The sequence below is a fragment of the Rhinopithecus roxellana genome, chromosome 12 (assembly GCF_007565055.1).
Source record: "Rhinopithecus roxellana isolate Shanxi Qingling chromosome 12, ASM756505v1, whole genome shotgun sequence".
In the NCBI taxonomy this organism is placed as follows: Eukaryota; Metazoa; Chordata; class Mammalia; order Primates; family Cercopithecidae; genus Rhinopithecus; species Rhinopithecus roxellana.
In genome coordinates this window covers 8226494-8250117 of record NC_044560.1, presented here as the reverse complement: position 1 = coordinate 8250117, position 23624 = coordinate 8226494, and the positions used below count along the sequence as shown (strand labels likewise).

The following is a 23624-nucleotide window of genomic DNA, read 5'->3' as shown; positions in this document are numbered from 1 at the left end:
TGGGATTTAAGGTGTGAGCCACCGTGCCCAGCCTAGTCCAGGAATTCTTAACCTGCAGATCCTTAGGCCATCTGTGGATGGGGTTCAAGGAGATTGTGAACTTCAGAAATTATATGCAGATGTATGTATGTACAATTTTTTTTTTCTGAAGAAAGGTCCACAGAGTCTGAAAGGGGTCTGAGACCCCAAAATGGCACTCTTTCAGAAGTTTTCAGTAATTTATTGTTAATTATTTTAAGGATTGTGTTTTCCTTTTTCTTTGTGTAGGCATCAGGGATTTGGGGTACTCTCAGTAATATTGGCAAACCATGCCATCAAACTGCTAACGTCACTCTTTCAAGACCTACAAGTGGAGGCGCTTCACAAGGTAAGGAGGTTATCCCCATGGTAACCAGCATATTGATTGCGGGATCCACTTCTGGCCAAACTAGTTTGATCCACCAACTCAAGTTGTTTTTTCTGGCTGAGTAGTATCATTAATTGCCCTTTGATATCATTGCCTTCAGGGTTGGGAGACAGATGGCCCCCCTGCAGCCTTGAGCATTATGGCCCAGAGCACTTCCATACAGAGGATTCAACGGCTGATTGACTCTGTCCCACTGATGAACCTGCTCTTGACGTTACTTTCAACTTCCTACAGAAAGGTGGGTGGGAGTCAAGCCATTGATAATTTAGAAGAATGTCTCATAATTTATATATGATACATATTATATGTTTTATACTATATATAAAATATATAACATATATAAATATATTTGTTTTATAGATATATATATCTATGAAACCGTCTTGAAATGAGTAAGACTGACTATACACCATGACCTTTATAGACCCAAAGTTGTGGTAATGGTGTTGAAGAAGTGAGAAATTCTTAACGGGTTGAATCTATCCAAACATTTGAATCAGTTGTTGATGATCAGTTTTGTGATACACATAGCTACTTGGTGATTTGTGATGATTGGCCTACTGAAGCAGAAGCATAGAGGACACTATGGAAACACTCCTTTTTTTCAATTCTTGTCCACGTCTCTGGTTGGTAATGTTTTTGTAGGATAAAGTGCTGAAAGTCCTTAAGGGAGCTATTAAGAGGCATACTTCTTGGATTTAGGAAAAAATAAAGAGATATGGAGAAAGTTTTCATGTGGTGAATGAGATTAAATAGGATGGCTCTGGTTGTGTAATTGTCATTATCCTAGGCATGTGTCCTGCAGCGGCAGAGGAAGGGCTCCATGAGCAGTGATGCCAGCGCCTCCACCGACTCCAATACTTACTATGAGGATGACTTCAGTAGCACGGAGGAGGACAGCAGCCAAGGTAGGGGCTGCTCTTTTCTCTCTCCCAGAGATAAGCTGTAGAGTGCAAAAGGAGTGTTCTCAGCAGATTCCTGTAGTTTCCTGAACAAACAAAAGTTTCCATTTTGTTTTCACCTGCTTAGCCTGGACCTTGGTTTTATGTGCACTCAAAGATGACATGTTATTTAAGATCAAGTTGAGCTGTTGATGAATGAATGATGGACACAACTTTCAGCCAAGCCTGGGTTACTTTTCATTCCTTTCCCTCCAAAATCAGAAAACATCTCAGTTATTCCATATTTCTTCCTGTGTTGTCTCATTTTGTGACCTCTGCTCTAAGCTTTCTCAGTGAAACTCAGAAGGTCACATGTGAGGTGTTCGGTTTGGATGTTGTCACAGTCATAGTTTAGGGAAGCTTGAGTAGAGAAACCTAATCCTGTTGTAGTGAACACACTGGCATGCCCTCCTGCCTTAGTTTGATGAGAGAGTGAATAAGGTAAGTACCTCAGATTCTTTCATAATCAAGTTTGTGGGAACAATGTGAAATACGGAGGAAGACGTGATTCTTACCATCCTTTGATTTATGGTTGATAAGGCAGGTATAAATTTGCTCTTGAAAATGTTTGGCTTGTTACCAGTTAAATAATGTGAAGTTGTCTCTCTTTCTTTGTTGGGCTCCTTAAAGAAAAAATAAATCAGCTGGGCGTGGTGGCTCACACCGGTAATCCCAGCACTTTGGCAGGCTGAGGCAGGTGGATTACAAGGCCAGGAGTTCGAGAGCAGCCTGGCCCATATGGTGAAACCCCGTCTCTACTAAAAATACAAAAATTAGCTGGGCATGGTGGCACGTGCCTGTAGTCCCAGCTACTCTGGAGGCTGAGGCAGGAGAATTGTTTGAACTCAGGAGGTGAAGGTTGCAGTGAGCCAAGATTGCGCCACTGCACTCCAGCCTGGGTGACAGAGTGAGACTCCCTCTCAAAAAAAAAAAAAAAAAAAAGAAAAAAAAATCAGTTTTATTGGGGTGTAATTTACATGCAATAAGATGCTCTTATTTTATGTATGCATTTAGATGAGTTTTGATAAAAAAAAAAAAATGCAACCTTGTAACCACCATCACAGTCGGGATGTCCTTGTGTTCCTTTTGACTTAAGCACTTTCAGGAAGCAGTTGCACTAAAAACATTAAAAAAAAATTATTTTCATTACTTTCTCTTTCTCTATTCAGACGATGACAGTGAGCCTATTTTGGGGCAATGGTTTGAGGAGACTATTTCTCCCAGTAAAGAGAAAGCAGCACCTCCGCCCCCTCCCCCACCTCCTCCACTGGAAAGCTCTCCTCGGGTTAAAAGCCCCAGTAAGCAGGCCCCTGGTGAGAAGGGCAACATTTTGGCGAGTCGCAAAGATCCTGAGTTGGTAAGAGTAGGTTTGTAAGGTTTAGGGGAAGTGGACATGGGGAACTAGGGGTATGAGAAGCAGATCATTTGAACTCAAACATTTTGTGGCTGGATAATGTAATGTTTAAAGATATTTTTGCTTAGGACTTATATGTCTTCATTATGTGTCATTAAATATCTTGTGTGACTGTTACTGTTTCTCTGCTGGCCTTTAGAATTAATCAGAAGTAGGTTTGAAACCTACTTCTATCACTTACTGGCTTTGTGACTTGGGGCAAGAATCTGAAGTTTTTCCAGCCTTAGTTTTGTCTCCTATCATATGAGAGTGATTATACCAGCATCTAAAGGTGTTGTGACATCTTAAAGAGAGACTGTTTGTAAAGTGCTTAGCATAAGTCGGATACATCATAAGTGCTTGCTATGGTTGAACTGTTGGTTCAACTAGTATTGATTATCTAGTAAGTGTCAGTCCCCATTCTGATGATATGAGTCAGATACAATTCTTGCCTTCATATTTATAGCTTACAGTCTAGTCAAGGATGTGGACATAAAACATTTATATAATAATTCAATTTAATTTTAGTAGAGAAGAGCTAGGAATTCTATATATGTATAATAATCATTAATATAGGCTTCAGGATTGAATATATCAGTAATGAATTGGAGCTGGACAAAGGACCTTAGGAGAACAAGAGAAATGGGTCAGTCTATGTGGAAATCCTGTTTTCATACACTGTTCTGTAACATCTGTTATAATTAAACTGGAATACCATTTTGTGTAGGTAGAATTACATGGGAAAGAGAGACTCTCATAATGAAACTTAGGCCCACTGTAAGTGATTTAAAATCTGATTCTTTCATTCATTGTGTTTATTGCATGAGACCTCTGAGCATATTTTATTTTTGATTTGTAATCAGAGTTTATAGGAACGCTGGGCTTATGACCCTGATAAGAACTTATTTTTTGTGTTCCTTTCAGTTCTTAGGTCTGGCTTCCAACATTTTGAACTTCATCACCTCTTCCATGTTGAACTCTCGGAACAATTTTATCCGAAACTATCTGAGTGTATCTCTTTCAGAACACCATATGGCCACCCTAGCCAGTATCATCAAGGAGGTAGACAAAGATGGACTCAAGGGTCAGTAGACAAGATATGTGCCTGGTGGATTTTTTTTCTCATGGAGTTTGGCTGTTGGCAGGGAGGTGTGGTGCATTCAATAGCTGCTTAAATAATTGACTTTTCTACTTATCTTCAAGGTTCATCAGATGAAGAGTTTGCTGCAGCTCTCTATCACTTCAACCACTCGCTGGTGACCTCTGACCTTCAGTCACCTAACCTGCAGGTTTGTGTGTGCTGTGACTATCTAAATAAGGCTCATGACACCAGCTTCCATAGGCTGCAGCTCCAATTGTTTGTTTGTTTGTTTGTTTGTTTGAAATGGAGTCTTGCTCTGTTGCCCAGGCTGGAGTGCAGTGACACGATCTTGGCTCACTGCAACCTCCACCTCCCAGGTTCAAGCGATTCTCCTGCCTCAGCCTCCAGAGTAGCTGGGATTACAGGTGTGTGCCACCATGCCTGGCTAATGTTTATATTTTTAGTAGAGATGGGTTTTCACCATGTTGGCCAGGCTGGTCTCAAACTCCTGACCTCAGATGATCCACCCACCTCAGCCTCCCAAAGTGTTGGGATTACAGGCATGAGCCACTGCACCCGGCTTGTAGCTCCAATTGTTAAGGAGCAGTTTGTCATTAAATCCCCTCCCTGGAAAGAGCGTTGAGAGGTGATTCTAATACGTCCCTGTGCCTTATATTTAGGATCATTTCCAGAAAAAAACAAAATGTCCTTTTTCTTAAGTCAGTAAGCTTAAAGAAAAGGAAAACCCACAAAAACAGAAACTCCTGATGATTATGCTAGCAGAAAAGCGGACAAATACACAAGGAGGCAATTTATATGAAAATAAGTATAAGTGGTCAATAAACATAGGAAGAGTATTCAACACCCCTCGTAATTGAAGAAAGACAAAATGTGTGTTTTAAAAGAATCAATCAAATTATAGGAGATAGATACTGTCATATACACTTGTACTTGCAAACCCACCACCAAAACAAAATCTAGGACATTGATTGTGAACTTCCAATCTTATGGTTCTCTCTCCCCACTGAAATAGCTGATGTCTTGAATCCTACATCTCAAGTTCCTTATGTCCTTAGTCATATATGTGTATGTATGTGTATGTACATATATAATCTGTATTCCTTAAATTTAAAAAAAGTTTTAATATTTGCTTGTAGTTTTATAGCAAATGACATCATGCTCTATGTAATGTTTTCAGGCTCTCTCTTTTTTTCATGTAGTATGATATAGGACTGTAATGCCAAGATTCATCTATGTTGTTATATATTTCTATAGTTCTTGTTTGGACTAATGTGTGATATTCCATTATGTTTGTGACTCAAAACCACAATGAGATACCACTTCACTTACACCCATTAGGGTGGCTATTATTAAATGGAAAGTAAGTGTTGGTGAGGATGTAGAGAAAGTGGAATTCTTGTTGCATTGCTGGTGGGAATGTAAAATGGTACAGTATCTGTGGAAAATAGTATGTCAGTTCTGCAAAAAATTACATATAGAATTACTATATGGTGGCACGTGCCGGTAGTCCCAGCTACTCAGGAGGCTGAGGCAAGAGATCACTTGAACCTGGGAGTTTGAGGCTGTAGTATGCTATGATTGCGCCTGTGAATAGCCTCTGTACTTTAGCCTGGGCAACATAGCAAGATCCCCATCTGCCAAAAAAAAAAAATAGAATTACCATATGATCCAGCAGTTCTACTTATATACCCCAGAAGAAATGAAAGCAGGGGCTTGAACAGGTGTTTATCCACCCATGTTCATAGCAGTATTGTTCACAGTAGCCAGAAGGTGGAAGCAACCCAGGTGTCCATTGACGTTTGAATGGATAAACAAAACATCCATCCCTGCAATGAAAGTTGTACAGCCTTCAGAAGGAAGGAAAGTGTGACCCATGCTACGGCATGGATGAACCATAAAGACATGATACTGAATAAGTCAGTCACAGAAGCATAAGTACAATGCTGTATGGTTCCACTTCAGAGGTACTTAGGTAGTCAAATTCATAGAGACAGAAAGTAGAGTGCTGGTTGCCTGGGGCAGGGAGATGGGAAAATGGGGACTTGGTGTTTAGTGCGTACAGTGTTTCAGTTTGGAAAGATGAAAAAGTTCTGGACGTGGATGGTGGTAAGGGCTGCAGAATAATGTGTATGTACTTAATGCCACAGAACTGTTCATGTACAAATGGTTGAAATGGTAAATTTTATGATACTTTACCACACAAGAAAAGTAAAACAAAAATAGTGCTTGGTACCTAGTACTAATACCTACTAAATGTTAGCTCTCTTTATAATTGTATCATTGTTTAATATTATTATTGCGGTTTCTTGTTTCATTTGTTCAATACATATTCACTGGGCACCTACTATGTGCCAGGTACTATTATAGACACTGAAGAGGTAAAGATAACTTGAATTGGTGTGGGATCATGAAAAAGGAGGGAGATACAGCATAGGACATTTAGCAGAGATCATGGGCCATTATTTGAATGGGGTGAAGAGCATGGAAAGGAAGGAGTCCTGGATATTACCTGAGTTTAAAACTCAAATGAAACTAGAAGGATGCTGTTGTCATTAATAGAGATAGGAAAGTCAGGAAGGAGAGTTGGTTTAGGGGTAAGAGAGACTGGGTTTTATTTTGTTTATTTTTTTTAGAGGTGGGGATCTTACTATATCTCCCAGGCTGGTCTTGAACTCTGGGCTCAAGCAGTACTCTTGCCCTCAGCCTTTTGGGACTATGTGTGTGTGCCACCGCTCCCCAGCTGGTTGGTCCTGCCTCCCTCCCTCCCTCCCTTCTTGCCTGCCTCCCTCCCTCCCTCCCTGCCTTCTTGCCTGCCTCCCTCCCTCCTCCCTCCTCCCTCCCTCCCTCCCTCCCTCCCTCCCTCCCTCCCTTCCTTCCTTCCTTCCTTCCTTCCTTCCTTCCTTCCTTCCTTCCTTCCCTCCCTCCCCCCCCACCCCCGCCCCATCTATCTGTCTGTCTTCCCGATGGGGTCTTGCTATGTTGCCCAGGCTGCTCGAACTCCTGGCCCAAGTAATCTTACCACCTCAGTATCCCATATAGCTAGGACTGTAGGTATGAGCCACTGTGCTCAGCCTAAGGTTTCAGTTGAACTATGATGAAGTTTTGGGGTGCCAGTGTCTAGAAAATAGTTGGGAATGTGAGTCTGAAATTCAGGAATTAAATTGGGGCAATTTTTGAAGTAATGAGAAACAATAAGACTAGCAAGAGAGCTGAAGGCTGAGGCTGAACCCTCAGAAATGCCAGTATGAAAGAGGAGTGGAAGAAGGGAGGACTCAGCCAGAGTTCTGCTGCTAGATGGACTGTGGTGCAGTTTGACTTCTTAGAGAGTCAGTTACTTTATTTAGAGCTCAGAAGGAAGGATTGGGGTGGGAGGGAAAGACCAGGTTCCTGTGGAATGTTAACTCATTTCTGTGGCTCTGAGGCCTGAAAAACTGACACAAAGATGAAAAACAAGAGCTAAAAAAAAGCGTTAAAAAATAGCATTATAAAGAATATGTGTTACTTATCCATATGAATGGCTAGGTATGCCCCTTGATTTGAACATTTAGATTTTTTTCCTGATTTTTCCATTATTAGAATTGTGCTACAGTTAGTATTTTTCACGTAGCTAAGGTAGGTTTTTTTTTTTTAATTGTTTCATTGAACTTAGGAAATTAAGAAGTTGTTTATGACTGTGTTGAGAACATGGTGTTGAGAATGGTGGTTAAGAACATGGTTTTAGAGGCCAGGTGCGGTGGCACTTTGGGAGGCGGGTAGATTGCTTGAGGCCAGAAGTTTGAGACCAGCCTGGCCAACATTGTGAAACCCTGTCTCTACTAAAAATGAGAAAAATTAGCCAGGCATGGTGGCACATGGTACCATGTACCAGTAGCTGGTAATCCCAGTACTCAGGAGACTGAGGCACAAGACTTGCTTGAATCCAGGAGGCAGAGGCTGCAGTGAGCCGAGATCGCGCAGCTGCACTCCCGTGATCTCAGTGATGGAGTGAGACTCTGTCTCAAAAACAAAAAAGAACATGGTTTTAGAGATAAACCTGGCTTTACCACTTAGAGACCTTAAAGCTTTGGTCATGTTCTTCACATTCCCTCATCAGTGACATGGAGTACATAATACTTGCTATCTCTGCCTGGCACATCCTGTGCGACAATAAAGTACACTCTGCGCTTAGCTCAACCTATGGTAACTGCTCTTGAGGCCAGCGACATTTTGCATAGCATTCATTTTCAAGGAAGGGTCCTTGAGGATGTAGTATAAAAATATAATTTAATTTGGCAGACTTAGAAATTTATCCTACATCCCTCAGTAGCCATGCTTTGTGTCTTCTGAAGCCAAATGAGAAAGCAGGCATTTGTCTGGTTTTCCATTGGCATCCTGCTCAGTGTGTGTGTGTGTTTGAGAAGAAAATTTGCAGCTTAGCTAACTTGAGCTGAAAATGAAGCTCATTTTGAAAGACATGCTCCACCTGGAGGTAAAGAACAGCCTTGTTGAGTTCTGGGTGCTGTCAGATCTCATAGGCAGAATTTCTCTGCCAATACTGCGAATCTCTTAAGTTATTGGATCTTTCCCTTTTGGGTGTTATTTGTATTATGTAACTGATTATTAAAGAAAAACTGTTAGCTATTATAGTTGCTCAAGAAGTTTGCTTTCAAAGGCAACAACTTTTCATGTTTTGTCCATTTACAAAATTATCCCAATTCTGGTATCTCAATGCTTTTCTCCTTTTTCAGGAGCCCATATCTGACACTCATTAACTATAAATGTTAATGAGGTTAGATCAGTAAATTTTCATTTATGTTTTTCTCATTTGTTGACCTAAATGATCTTTATCCAAACTATTCCAATATCTGAATTTCTGGGTCCTTCTTTCTTTAAAATATTCTGTCCAATACTAAAACAAACAAACATTTGAGAACATGAGTAACCTTTTGACTTTATCCTATATCTGTTTCCTAATGTTCTGTTCCATGTCTGTCTTGTCAGAACACACTGTTGCAGCAGCTAGGAGTGGCTCCTTTTTCTGAGGGCCCTTGGCCCTTGTACATTCACCCTCAAAGCCTCTCTGTGCTTTCACGCCTCCTGCTCATCTGGCAACATAAAGCCAGTGCTCAAGGTGACCCTGACGTCCCTGAATGCCTTAAAGTTTGGGACAGGTAAGATACCTCCAAGAGAAGGCCTATAGAGAAGGTTATTTCCTTTTTTATTTGTTTGACTTTGTAGTTAATCTGTGGCTTTGATACATTGCTGTAATGATAATGTTTAGAGGGGAAAGGGTAGAAGAGGGATGGAGTTGGAGATGTGCTGTTAAAAAAACAAGTATGTCAACTTTGGTCTGGAAATAAAGTCTCCCTGTAGCACATGGCGGATTTGGTTATAATTATTAGATGGAACTACAATCTTGAACAGAACCAATTTTATCCTGATCTGTTTTTTTTGAAAGACAAGCAGGGAAGCCAACTCTGTCCTTGGTTATTTTGCTTTCAACATGAAGCCACTTAGGGGGACTTGCAGTCTTTTTTGGACAAATTTTAAAGAATTTTTTTCCTTGGGGGAAGCTCAGATTAATCATCTAAATCCGCTTTAGATGGACCTGTATTTGCCATTTTTGTTTACATGGTTAGAAGTCTTCAAAGCAGTTTGTTTTCCTAAAAGGCTTTGCTTTCTTTTCCCCATTCTAGGATCAAATAGCTCTAATGCTGGATTTTAGAAATCATAAACCTCCTTGAATGCCAAAGACCCACTATATTTTTCCTGGTGGAATCTTGCAAAAAGGCTGAGAGGGTAGAGGGGTGCAATGAGGGAAACCCTTGTTAAACACACAAATCTCTTTCCTAATATTAAAACACAAATCTCTTTCCTAATAGCCAAAGGCAGTGGAAACATTTGGCTATATTCATTCCTTTTTTGCATAAAAGCTCTTCTGACAAGTTCTCTGAATCGTATACTTTATTTTTTATTGCTTTATAGTCTGTTGAGTTATTTTTGACTATTATCATGCAGTGATTTTTAACCTGTAGTATAAACTCTCAAAACTAGAATTAAATGATAGAATCAAAGTATGGGGAAAAGTGATTGAATTGGTTTTACCTGTCCAAGTTTATTAATCAGAAAGGAACAATAGCAGCATTTTTGGGGGGAGCTTGTAGTACTTTTCATGGTCACAAATGACAGGGTGGGCTTTAATACGCCTGTGTTAAGGCTTGCCTCAAGCGATCCTCCCCTCGACCTCCCCAAGTGTTAGGATTATAGACTGAGCCATTGTGCCTGGCTGGCCAAGTCTGACTTTTTTTAGCCAAAATTTAGTTTCTGTCTTCTCTTTACCATTTAGCCTTTTTTTCTTCCTTAATTTGTTATCTTACTGCCTGGGTTTAGGAAATTTAACTCTTCTAATGCTTGACATTATAACTCTTGGAGAATGCTCTTTTTCCCACCAGACATAGTCATCTTTTATCTCTGGTAGGTTTTTGTCTACAATGAAGCAGAATGCCCTGCAAGGCGTGGTGCCCAATGAGACAGAAGATTTGAATGTAGAACACCTGCAGCTGCTCCTCCTCATTTTCCACAACTTCACTGAGACAGGCCGGCGGGCCATATTGACGCTTTTTGTCCAAATCATCCAGGAGTTGAGCGTCAACATGGATGCTCAGATGCGCTCCGTGCCACTCATCTTGGCTCGCCTCCTTCTCATCTTTGATTATCTGCTTCATCAGTACTCCAAAGCCCCTGTGTATCTGTTTGAGCAGGTACAGACCAACACATTCTTTTTTGCTTCACCATTATTGAGAATTTAATTCTTCTCAGTGGTTACCATGATCTGCAGCCCAAATGACCTAAATAACCTGCTCACTTTAGGTTTCAGGTGTTGGGAGGTTGGTGGGTAGGATTAAGAGAACCACTGATCAAGAGAACCACCATTGTAGTTGATGTTTAGCTGAAGTGATAAGTGTAGATTACTTGATTTGATGCATTTTTTAAAAGTGGAATGTAGGGTGTGTTCAAAGGCATTCTTCCACGAATTGCCCTGCTCTGCCTGTGTCTGATGCAGTGCCCTGAGCATCGGCCCTCAATGAGTATTTGTTAGTGGTTGAATGACAGTCAAGTAGTAACTTTTATGGATTGGTAAATTCCTTTGTTGTAAGGATCCAAAATGAGGATAGGAGGTCTGTTCAAACTTAGCTGTGTTCAGCATTTCTTAAAATGTTTCACTGAGCACTAGTCCCTTTATGTTCCACCAAAAATTGCATTCCAAAAGTAGTCACAGAAAAATCTTTAAATTTTTTTTTTTTTTTTTGAGACGGAGTCTTGCTCTGTGGCCCGGGCTGGAGTGCAGTGGCCGGATCTCAGCTCACTGCAAGCTCCGCCTCCCGGGTTCCCGCCATTCTCCTGCCTCAGCCTCCCGAGTAGCTGGGACTACAAGCGCCCGCCACCTCGCCCGGCTAGTTTTTTGTATTTTTTAGTAGAGACGGGGTTTCACCGTGTTAGCCAGGATGGTCTCGATCTCCTGACCTCCTGATCCGCCCGTCTCGGCCTCCCAAAGTGCTGGGATTACAGGCTTGAGCCACCACGCCTGGCCAAAAATCTTTAAATTTTTATTTTGGTTTATGAGTTTCCCAGGCTTTGGTATACCAAGCTATTATCATACCTGAGTGAAAAGCTGAATGGTGCCCAACAAAACAGAGTATTTAAATGTAGAATACCCACATTCAGACTTCCAAGATTTAGTGTACCGAGCTATTATCATGCCTAAGTGAAAAGCTGAATGGTGACTGTGTATCTTTCTTAATTTCAGTATTTGTGTTTTAAAAGGTACAGCATAACCTGCTAAGTCCTCCTTTTGGGTGGGCAAGTGGATCCCAGGACAGCAACAGCCGCCGGGCAACCAGTCCTCTCTATCATGGGTTCAAAGAAGTAGAAGAAAACTGGTCTAAGCATTTCTCATCAGGTCAGAAAGAAGATTGTCAGTAGGAAACTAACTTACTGGTTCTCATTGGCGGGGTTGAATTGGAAGCTTGGAGACTCTTGGAGGATCTTTGGTCATTTGCTTTAGTGTAATCCCTATGGATGGCAAATCACCTATGGATTAAAACATTTCAGAAATGGACTCCCACATAGCCTGCATTTATTTATTTATTTTTTTAATTTTTTTTTTTTTGAGATGGAGTCTCGCTTTGTCACCCAGGCTGGAGTGCAGTGGCCGGATCTCAGCTCACTGCAAGCTCCGCCTCCCGGGTTCACACCATTCTCCTGCCTCAGCCTCCGCAGTAGCTGTGACTACAGGCGCCCGCCACCACGCCCGGCTAGCTTTTTGTATTTTTTAGTAGAGATGGGGTTTCACCGTGTTAGCCAGGATGGTCTCGATCTCCTGACCTCGTGATCCGCCCGTCTCGGCCTCCCAAAGTGCTGGGATTACAGGCTTGAGCCACTGCGCCTGGCCTATTTTTTTTTTTTTTAAATTGAGGCCAGGCACTGTGGCTCATGTCTGTAATCCCAGCACTTTGGGAGGCAGAGGCTGTCAGATCATTTGAGGTCAGGAGTTCAAGACCAGCCTGGCCAACATGGTGAAACCCTATCTCTACTGAAAAAATACAAAAAACATTTAGGCAGACTTGGTGGTGCCTGCCTGTAATCTCAGCTACTCTGGTGGCTAAGGCAGTAGAATCACTTGCACCAGGAAGCAGAGGTTGCAGTCAGCTGAGATTGCACCACTGCACTCTAGCCTGGGCAGCAGAACAAGACTCTATTTCAAGGAAAAAAAAAATTGAGGCTGAGAATGGTGGCTTATGCCTGTAGTCCCAGCACTTTGGGAGGGCAAAGTGGGAGGATCGCTTGAACCCAGGAGTTTGAGACCATCCTTGGCAACATCGATCCCATCTACCAAAAATTATTTTAATAAGTAGCTGGGCATGGTGGCACGTGCCTGTGGTCCCAGCTGCTCGAGAGGCTAAGGTGGGAGGGTCGTTTGAGCTTGAGAGGTTGAGGTTGCAGTGAGCTGTGATCACGCCACTGTACTCCAGCCTGGATGACAGAGTGAGACCCCTGTCTCAAAAAAAATAAAAACTAAAAAATAAATTGAGACACAAGAAATCAGAATCCTGGTGTCTGGCCATGGGGTACAGTATATGGATTCTTGCCACTCTGTGTGATTAATTTTCCTCATTTTCCCTTAGAGTTGTGGTTCTAATGTACAGCTAAATTTCATTTTGGGTCTTGGTGACATGCTGGTCTGAAACTAATGTGAACATGAGATTATCTCTAGTGTTTCTTTCATATAGCAATTGTCTGTTCTTTGGATGAAGTATTTCTTGTGTTTATTTTTAGCGTGCGTTTGCACTTATCCTGAGGATTATTAGATGTTAAGTGTATTTTGTGGAAACATTTTTGAAACCTTAGTATGAGTTTACTGTTCTCTCTTACTATTTGATGTTAGGGAAACAGCATGTAAGTTTAATGTGTTCAGACTAATGACGCGATTTGCTGATTGATTTGATTCTAGAGCACCCTACTTAACTCTTAGAGCAATGGTTCTCAATGGGTGATTTTGTCCCCTCCCCTCTGGGACATTTGGCAATGTCTAGAGATATTTTTGATTGTCATAACTGGGGGTGCTACTGGCATTCAGTGGGTAGAGGCCAGGGCTGCTGTTAAGTCACCTAGAGTGCACAAGATGGCTTCCCATGGCAAACACCTATCTGGCTCCAGATGTCAATATTGTTAAGGTTGGGAAATCTTGTTGTAAAGTGTTTTCTGAGTTTTTACATTGCATACTAGTTAGACAGAGTTAAGAATGAGACCATTCTTTTAATCAGCACATTACTTTTCAGATGCTGTCCCACAACCCAGATTCTACTGTGTCCTGTCCCCGGAAGCCTCAGAGGATGATTTGAACCGACTTGATTCTGTGGTACTAGGAATTTTAAAACTGCATTTTATATGTGGGTCAGATGGTTTCCACCAGAATCAGCCTACTGGGGGGAAAGGGAATAACTGACTTTATAGTCAGAAATGTGGTCTGTGTTACGATTTGAGCTCATTCTAATAGGAAAACGTTACTTGGATATTTATTTGTTGGGTGCACTTTTGCTGTGGGGGTCGTCCTTGCTGGATTGGCACCTCTGGCACTTGATTTTTGAAGACAATCTTTGTTAGCGTTTTTCACATGCAAGTATTTTAATGGACAAAAATAATTGCCTTACTCTCTTATTCTAATGCCTGCAGTTGTGTGCTCACAATAGCTTGCACACTGTGAGTACCATCCCAGAATGGGCGTCTGCTCCAAGGAGAAATTAATGAGTATGATTTGATGGGATATTTTGTCAATCATGAGGATAAATGATAGTGCATAGGCAGTAGGAAAAAATACTTTAAAAATAAAGAAATGATTGTCTTTCTTTCTTTATGTCAGGCATGTGACGTCCTTTTCTCCAAGCTTGTCAAGTATGATGAGCTTTATGCTGCACTGACAGCCCTGCTTGCAGCTGGGTCCCAGCTTGATACAGTTAGGAGAAAGGAAAACAAGAATGTAACAGCCTTGGTAAGATGGTGGAACCCTGAGAAGTCTTTGGGTTGTGTTGGATCATTGATCATTTCTATCAGAAATTTTCTTCTGAGATGTAATCAGTTTATTGAATATTGATTTGCAAAACTGACTAATTCTTCAGTATTTCTAGGTAGTTTGGGTAGCTATGTTCACCTTAAAGAGAATTTAATCAGCTTTTGCATTTTTTTTGGTTACCATTGAGAAAACTGTAATTTAAGAATTATGGCCGGGCATGGTGGCTCAAGCCTGTAATCCCAGCACTTTGGGAGGCCGAGATAGGTGGATCACGAGGTCAGGAGATCAAGACCATCCTGGCTAACACGTCTCTACTGAAAAAATACAAAAAACTAGCCGGGCGTGGTGGCGGGCATCTGTAGTCCCAGCTACTTGGAAGGCTGAGGCAGGAGAATGGCGTAAACCCGGGAGGTAGAGCTTGCAGTGAGCTGAGATCCGGCCACTGCACGCCAGCCTGGGCGACAGAGCGAGACTCCGTCTCAAAAAGAAATAATAATAATTAGTGGTCCCCCCCCAAGTGCTATCTCTCCTGTGAATACTGGTTGATGTGTGATATTGAAAACCTCAAGCTTGATATTTTTCTGTGGCTCTGTTAATGTGTCTCTATACTTCTAGAAGCAATTCCAGGCCACAAAAATGAACAGCTGATTGCAGGTCTGCCAAGCAGAATGTCCTGCCCTCTTTTGGCTAATTGTTAAATTATTGGGGATCCAAAGTTGTCTTGGAATAGCCTTTTTGGTCTGTGAAATGTGCAGAATGTGAAACAAATTATTTGTATGTGTGTTCTGCCATTTTCTGGTAGGTGCACTCTCTAGAAAGATCTGGAGAATGGACTTGGGGGCCAAATCTCAATTTAAAATCAGGACTCTACACAGTTCTTCTTTAAAAGTTGTATTTGGAGCAGTTCGTACTGTGAGGGAGATCTTGAGGCAATACCAAGTACTACCTCTATGCTCCTTTTCCTTTCTCCAGGAGGCCTGTGCCCTTCAATATTACTTCTTGATACTATGGAGGATCCTAGGAATTTTACCACCATCAAAAACTTACATTAACCAGCTATCCATGAACTCACCTGAGATGAGTGAATGTGACATCTTGCACACTCTGCGATGGTCTTCTCGGCTCCGGATCAGCTCCTATGTCAGCTGGATAAAGGTAACAGAGCTTGCTGCTAAGACTATTCAAAGCCAGAGTGCTTTGTGCTTTCTGGAGCTTTTAAATTTGAAGACGATGAAAGCTTTGGACTCTGCCTATATTGATCTCCTAAACACTTTTTCTTGCTGTCCAAATAGGATCACCTTATCAAACAGGGAATGAAGGCTGAGCATGCTAGCTCGCTTCTAGAACTGGCATCCACTGCCAAGTGTAGCTCAGTGAAATATGATGTTGAAATAGTAGAGGAATACTTCGCTCGGCAGGTATGTAGTATTGGAGCCTAAATGATAGAACTTGGTTTCTACCATATCCTTTTGCCACAACTAATTATATTTTGCATATTTTTAAAGATCTCATCCTTCTGTAGTATCGACTGTACCACCATCTTGCAGCTGCATGAAATTCCCAGTCTGCAGTCCATCTACACCCTTGATGCCGCCATCTCAAAGGTTCAGGTCTCTTTGGATGAGCATTTTTCTAAGATGGCTGCTGAGACTGATCCTCATAAGTCGTCTGAGATTACCAAGAACCTACTTCCAGCCACGCTGCAACTCATTGATACCTATGCATCGTTCACCAGGTGTGGTGAACTGCCTGCCCAGAGATGCACATGCGCTCTGCACTCTGTGCAAATCCCCCAGTGACTCAGAATTTGATGTTTTTCCTTTTCGTCAGCTTAGGGTTTTTCCCCCATGGTATAATGCTTTCTTCTCTAGTATGAAGGGGTGCTTGATGAGGGAATTTTCAAATAGTGCAGGAGGAGTCAGGAGGAAGTTTAATGTCTATAATTCTTTAAATATTTTGTATCATTTTACTTACAGGATACAGAGAAAGGTAATGTAATTTTTCTAAATACTGTCATTTTTCTTATTAACTGAGTTAAAGCTCCTTAAGTGCTCTTTATTTATTATTATTAAAGAAAATTTTTTTTGAAGTGAAGTCATGCTCCTGTCGCCCAGGCTGGAGTGCAGTGGTGCGATGTTGGCTCACTGCAACCTCCACCTCCCAGGTTCAAGCGATTCTCCTGCCTCAGCCTCCTGAGTAGCTGGGATTACAGGCATGACCACCACACCTGGCTAATTTTTGTATTTTTAGTAGAGATGGGGGTTTCACCATGTTGGCCAGGCTGGTCTCAAATTCCTCACCTCAGGTGATCCATCCGCCTCGACCTCCCAAAATGCTGGGATTACAGGCATAAGCCACCGCGCCTGGCCTTTTAAATGCTCTTTAAATGTCATGATATGTACTTGGAGAAAAACATTTCTGAATGAGTTAGAACTTATTTCAAATTCAACTCTTTCTATGACAAACACTGTAGACTTGCATGCCCTGTAGACTTTGGTGTGTATGATGTTTAAATATTTTAAAGTTAATTTCAGTATATAAAATTGGGAGATTATTCACAAGTCTAGATTTCTGGCTTTTCTTAATTTGGAAGAACTGGCAAAACTGGGCCTGACTTACTTCTGAAACAACAGTAACAGACTGGAGCTGAGAATTAGTTCCCTTTGCAGCAGTTTTCACAGAGCTCTCTTAAGCTTATTTACTTTGTCTGGTCTCTGTAGGATCTCAGTGTTCACTCCTGTTCTATGGGGCTATTTTTTTTTCAGATGTAGTCTCGCTCTGTCGCCCAGGCTGGAGTGCAGTGGTGTGATCTCAGCTCACTGGAACCTCTGCCACCTGGGTTCAAGTGATTCTCCTCAAGTTTCCAGAGTAGCTGGGATGACAGGCGCATACCACCATTTTTTTTTGTATTTTCAGTAGATGTGGGGTTTCTCCATGTTGGCCAGGCTGGTCTCGAACTCCTGACCTCAGGTGATCCACCTGCCTCAGCCTCCCGAAGTGCTGAGATTACAGGTGTGAGCCACCTCGCCCGGCTCTATGGGCTTTATGCTGCTTTAAATGGACCTAGATCTTTGTCATACTTAACTAACCTTGTCTCTTAGTGTGACTGCCTTGCAGAAGATAGTGGGCCGTTGTTTGAGGCAAAGTTTTTGAACAAATATGTATGGCTGCTACGTGCCACATACTTTTCTAAGTGCTAGGGTTATGGCAGTAGCCAAAGCAGACCAAGTCATTGCCCTCTGGGAATTTACAGGCTCTAATCTGGCCTACTAGGCCAGTGTTTTCCACACTGAGCTGTTAATGTTCCTGGCCAAGTAAGCTTGCAAAATGTTGGATAAACAGTTTTTTTGTTTTGTTTTGTTTTAAAAAATAAAGTATTCAGAGCCTTTACTAGATACTTTGTCAATCTTCTGAGGTGGAGGAGGAGAGTAGATATAGTATTCACTGTTTCTCAGGCTTATTTGTCAGGCAGTTAAGGTTTGGAGATTTTTGGGGAGCATTTCAGAGGAGGGGACATTCTTTGGGAAACGATTACCCATGAGACCAGGAAGAAGCAGGCACTATCAACTATATTAAATAGATAGGAAACTGAAAGATAGGATTTTCAGCCAGTCTAGGCCTAGTTTTTCCTAACTGGTGGAATTAGATTCCTATGGCTTCACTTTCCCCCTGTTATTCCCCCAGAGCCTATTTGCTGCAGAACTTTAATGAAGAAGGAACAACTGAGAAACCTTCCAAGGAGAAACTGCAAGGCTTTGCTGCTGTTTTGGCTATTGGCTCTAGTAGGTGCAAGGCAAATACTCTGGGTAAGTGAGCGAATGTGCTTTTGAATAATGTTATTACAACAGCTACTGCTGCTAGTACTACTACTTCTCTCCCTTGGTGCCTACTGGCATTTACTGTTTATTGGAGCCTTTTTGTGTATCAGGCATTTAGGTAGGTTTGTCTGTTTTGATCTTCACAATAACCTTATGAAGTGTTACTTTGATCCCCATTTTACTCATTAGAAATTAGGTCTAGAGAAGTTACTTGTCCAGAATCCTGCATCTTGCAGGTGATGGAGCTGGGATCCAAACCAGGATCTGTTGGTTCCAAAACATAAGGCTGTTTTGTCTTTAGCACAGATCTTTGCTCCCCTCCCCTCTCTTTCTCTCCCCTCCTCTCTTCTCTTTTCTCTCGGCAGAGTCTTGCTCTGTCGCCCAGGCTGGAGTGCAGTGGTGCTATCACAGTTCACTGCAGCCTTTACCTCCTGTGTTCAAGCAGTCCCCCTGCCGCAGCCTCCCAAGTAGCTGGGATCCCAGGCACATACTACCATACCTGTATAATTTTTAAATTTTTTTGTAGAGATGAGGTCTTGCTATGGTGCCCAGGCTGGTGTTCTTTTTATTTAGAGGGGATAGGAGGATTAGCAAGCTAGTACTTTTGTGCCCGGAAATAATCTCTTTGCTGGGTTAGGAATGATCTGGTAGAAATTTAGGGTAGAAAAATCAAAGGGCTTGATTGGAGTTAAGTACAGTAGTTACCCTTTAAAATTTACAACCGTTTGTGTATTTTCCTTAATTTCAAGCTTTAAATATTCATTTAACATTCAGATAGTCTCACTTTGTACTGCTGCATTGAATGCTGTTCTTAATGTATGTTATGATCCCTGCCCTTAAGATTTGTCTTAAAGAGAAAAGAGAGCAAGAGAAAAGTGACACCTATTTATAGAAGGGGAGCAGATGTTTAATGGTGATTTCAGCCTGACTTGCAATGACTCACCCTCACTTCGCATCTTATTTTCAGTTGTCTTCTTTACTTGCAAGATTAGAAAGTGAATATGATGGGAAATGAAAACCTTACAATTGAGAGTGTTAGCTATTAAGCAGTTAACTGGTTCTTGGAAATAGTACTGCTATTGAAATATCCATCTAAGCTATCTTACTAATTATTTTGACAGCCTGGGCTGTGCTGTTTCTTTCTGCATTTGGGCTTGGCTTTGAAAATGCTCTGTGTCATTCCTTCTTTCTTGTAATGATTCCTTGTCCTTTCTGTTGCCTCCAGGTCCGACACTGGTTCAGAATTTGCCATCGTCAGTGCAGGCTGTATGTGAGTCCTGGAACAACATCAATACCAATGAATTTCCCAATATTGGATCCTGGGTGAGTCCCTGTCTGTTCCAGGGGTAGAACTACTGAGTGCTAGTCATTCTGTCTTTTGTTCTTAAGCCTAAAGGAATTAGGCTTAAACTAGCTACCAAGAGATCTTCATATACTACAGTAATATTGGCTATGGCTGAATCAATAATCAATGCATTTAATCACCTAGTTGGTTCTCATATGGCTTTTTGCTTATAAGTTTGTGTTATCAGAAGACAAACCATTTTATTTATTTGAGCCTCAGTTTCTTCACCAATTGAATGTTGGGCTGTGACGATTCAGTGTATTGAATGTTAAGTGCCTAGCATATTACCTGGCACATGAATTTCCAATACATGTTAACTCTGTTTCCTTTGTAGGTTATATGTCAGGAACCTGTTCCTTTTGTAACAATTTTACAGGGTCACTTTTAGCTTCTCTGGGCTTTTAGATACTACTGAGTCTTCTGTCAGTTGACTTGCTCTTTGTGTATCCTCTGCTCACACTACCTCTATTAACAGATTATTCGCTTACTGAAGTTCTTTTGAAAAGCTAAATATTATAGTCTTGTTATCCCTGCTTTATGATCGTGACCTCTGTTCACACCACCCAGAGCTTTAGTAGAGACCAGATGCATTGCAAAATCCAGTTCCTTCTCAGTCATTATAGACAAACAATAGTTTTACTTTAAATATAGTGCATTATATTATACTCTAATCATTTGAAAGTGGTATTGGATATTCATTGCATTTAACTGTTAACTTTGCACTAATTAAAATTCAACTGCTTCCTTTTCTGTACCCCACTTCCCTTCCCAGCATGAATAACAGTGTATACTGAGGTACAGGCTATTGTTTACAGACGTCAGTGGGGTCTTAGTTTATGTCAGTTTTTTTCCACATGAGAATTTTTTCCAGGGTAGATGGTCTATCCATTTACATCTGCTTTGCTTCCTTTCAGCGCAATGCCTTTGCCAATGACACCATCCCTTCAGAGAGTTATATCAGTGCAGTGCAGGCTGCACACCTGGGGACTCTCTGTAGCCAAAGTCTGCCCCTGGCTGCTTCCCTGAAGCACACCCTCCTCTCACTGGTCAGGTTGACTGGAGATCTTATTGTGTGAGTATCTACTACGTAGCCCCAAGGACTCTACGTCTGTATTCTATTGTGGTTAAAGAGGGACAGTGAGAGTTTTATAACTATGTAGTAATGCTTTCTTGTATACTTCTTTAGCAAAGAGTACCTGTTGCTTTAAGGTATGAGCACTTATCTAGAATGATTTTTTTTTTTTTTTTTTTTTTTTTTTGAGATGGAGTCTCACTCTGTCGCCCAGGCTGGAGTGCAGTGGCCGGATCTCAGCTCACTGCAAGCTCTGCCTCCTGGGTTTATGCCGTTCTCTTGCCTCAGCCTCCCGAGTAGCTGGGACTACAGGCGCCCGCCATCTCGCCCGGCTAGTTTTTTGTATTTTTTAGTAGAGATGGGGTTTCACCGTGTTCGCCAGGATGGTCTCGATCTTCTGACCTTGTGATCCACCCGTCTCGGCCTCCCAAAGTGCTAGGATTACAGGCTTGAGCCACCGCGCCCGGCCAAGAATGATTTTTTAACTTAGATCCAAAAGACAATAGAGTACTTCCTCTTCTCTATAGTATTTTTCAGAAAAGGCTTATTTGTGTTTTTCAGCAGAAAATTCTGTACTTGTGTGCATTCTGCATTAATATGGAAATATGTGAAGCCTTTAAGACATACTACAATTTGGAGATGTCTTGGGTTTAAATTTTAAAGTGAAAGTGACAGATTATTTGATAATGTTTCTCCAGAATCATAGTGGGATAAATTCCACCATTGTAGGAACCAGGTCAGGCCAATGGAGGGACTATTTTGTCTTCTTATACATAGGTAACAGGTAAAGTCTCATATCATATTGCCCTAAAAGTGATCCAGGTTCCTGGCAGTTCTTCTAGAAGGCTTGTCTGGAATGGAATACTTGCTTTGGTTTCAGTTAATTTTCTTTGTTGAATATTAGAAAATGCAGCTCATTAATTTCACATTTTAATAAATGGATTTTTCAAGTGAAAATGATTTTTGTTTCTGATACAATAATGAAAAAGAAGAATATGAGATTGTATTATGATACCTGTGTATAAAACATCTATCATGGGAAAAAGACTGGAATAAAGGCCCTTGCGCAATTCCCCTTCCCCTCTCCCCTGGCAAATAATTGAATTACCCTGTCCTTGCTTTGCAGCTTTTTGAAGGAGTGTGTTCACTAACTCGATTTCATTTTCTTTGCTAAAGTTGGTCCGATGAGATGAACCCACCACAGGTCATTCGGACCCTGCTACCACTTCTTTTGGAATCGAGCACTGAGAGTGTTGCCGAGATCAGTAGCAACTCCCTGGAACGTATCTTGGGCCCTGCTGAGTCTGATGAGTTCTTGGCTCGTGTTTATGAGAAGCTGATCACTGGTTGTTACAACATTCTGGCCAATCATGCAGATCCTAACAGGTGAGCCTGATGGAGAACAGTCAGATTTCCTGTGACCTACTGCTACTATCAGTGAAATGTACCAACACTGCTGCCTTTAGGTCATTAATTAATAGCTTATTGTTTTTGTGTGTGTTTGTTTTTTTTATTCTGAGATATGGTCTCGCTCTGTCGCCCAGGCTGGAGTGCAGTGGGGCTCACTGCAACCTCTGCATCCAGGGCTCAAGCAATCCTCCTACCTCAGCCTCCTGAGCAGCTGGGACTACAAGTGCATGCCACCATACCCAGCTGATTTTTTTTTTTTTTTTTTTGGTAGAGATAGGTTTTGTCATGTTGTGTAGACTGGTCTTGAACTCCTGGGCTCAAGTGATCCTCCTGTCTTGGCCTCCCAAAATGCTGGGATTACAGGCATGAGCCACCACACATGGCCAGCTTACTGTTATTTGTGTTTTTCAGCAGAAAATTCTGTACTTGTGTGCATTCTGCATTAATATGGAAATATGTGAAGAGTATTTTGGAGTCCTTTTTGTGATTAATTCTTAGGAATAGACGTTAAGAAAATGGAAGACTTAAATGTTTAGATTTGGAGACTTAAAATTGTTTTTAATGATTATCAAGTGCTGCTCTGGCTCTGATGAGATGTACAGAGGAGCTCACTGAAATTCGTTTCTAATATTTTGGTGATTGTGCTGCTGAAATGAGTGTGGAATGGACAGTCCCACAGCATAGCTGTACCTTGGTAGTTTAGGCCACATTGCTATAGATGAGCTATAAAGAACAGTTCTGTTTCCTTTTCACCCCACTGAGAATTATTCAAATGAAGGTGCCACATGTTGGAATTTCCTGTCTCTTTGTTGTTGAGTAATCCAGTTTTTCATCAAGGATTCCTTTTATTCCGTTTCTCCTCTTTTCTTTTTCTTTTTAACAGATGAATAATTCCAGACACTTTTAGCTGTGTGGAAATGATTTGTCCAAAGAGTCTTTTTCCCTAAATCACTGGCAGATCTGGATTAGGACCAAGTTTTAGATGCCTTTCCTGTTTAATTTCCTAGGAAAGAGGATAGAAAAATAAAGTTGAGAGGCTGCTATTAATTCAGTAAACATGTACTGAACACCTACTTTGTGCCAGGCTTTATGTTAAGCTTTGCCAAAACAAAATTGGACATTGCCATCAAGGTCAAACAGACAAACTTTGGATTTTAATAAATCACCATGAGGAGGACATTGAAACAGGTCTTAATACTGGTGGTTAAGTTTTCCATTTGATCCTCAGTGGACTGGATGAATCCATCCTGGAGGAATGTCTCCAGTACTTGGAAAAGCAGCTGGAAAGCAGCCAGGCTCGTAAAGCTATGGAGGAGTTTTTCTCTGACAGGTGAGCCGTGTTTTGCTTTATTCCGTAAATATTTTTTGAATGCCTCTTGAAAGTAAGGAGCTATATATGTTGATTTAGGTACTTATTATCAGCAATATTTAAGGCCTACTTAGGTGTCTGCACTTTGGGGAGTTAATTGCTGACTCCTTGGGGTTATTGGTGAGGGGGTTAATTTCATGAATGCCTTGTGTCATTGACTCATAAGTGGCCATTTTCCCCAGAGAAGATGAGATTGTGAAGAAAGGATGCTTTTTATGT

The 23624-nt window shown here is 41.4% G+C and overlaps 1 protein-coding gene across 5 annotated transcripts in view; it reads left to right on the top strand.

Annotated features, from left to right (window-relative positions):
* Window positions 1-23624, top strand: part of UBR4 (ubiquitin protein ligase E3 component n-recognin 4) — a 141033-nt gene that overhangs the window by 24275 nt on the left and 93134 nt on the right. For all 5 annotated transcript variants that reach the window (XM_030912638.1, XM_030912639.1, XM_030912641.1 and 2 more), the window contains exons 12-30: window positions 268-367; window positions 507-644; window positions 1197-1314; window positions 2517-2704; window positions 3665-3824; window positions 3944-4029; window positions 8823-8992; window positions 10300-10582; window positions 11646-11781; window positions 13661-13740; window positions 14242-14370; window positions 15364-15546; window positions 15684-15809; window positions 15897-16126; window positions 18076-18197; window positions 19435-19532; window positions 20469-20626; window positions 21803-22012; window positions 23265-23366. In XM_030912638.1, the coding sequence (XP_030768498.1) occupies window positions 268-367; window positions 507-644; window positions 1197-1314; window positions 2517-2704; window positions 3665-3824; window positions 3944-4029; window positions 8823-8992; window positions 10300-10582; window positions 11646-11781; window positions 13661-13740; window positions 14242-14370; window positions 15364-15546; window positions 15684-15809; window positions 15897-16126; window positions 18076-18197; window positions 19435-19532; window positions 20469-20626; window positions 21803-22012; window positions 23265-23366 (2817 nt within the window). The remainder of the gene's footprint in view (window positions 1-267; window positions 368-506; window positions 645-1196; window positions 1315-2516; window positions 2705-3664; window positions 3825-3943; window positions 4030-8822; window positions 8993-10299; window positions 10583-11645; window positions 11782-13660; window positions 13741-14241; window positions 14371-15363; window positions 15547-15683; window positions 15810-15896; window positions 16127-18075; window positions 18198-19434; window positions 19533-20468; window positions 20627-21802; window positions 22013-23264; window positions 23367-23624) is intronic.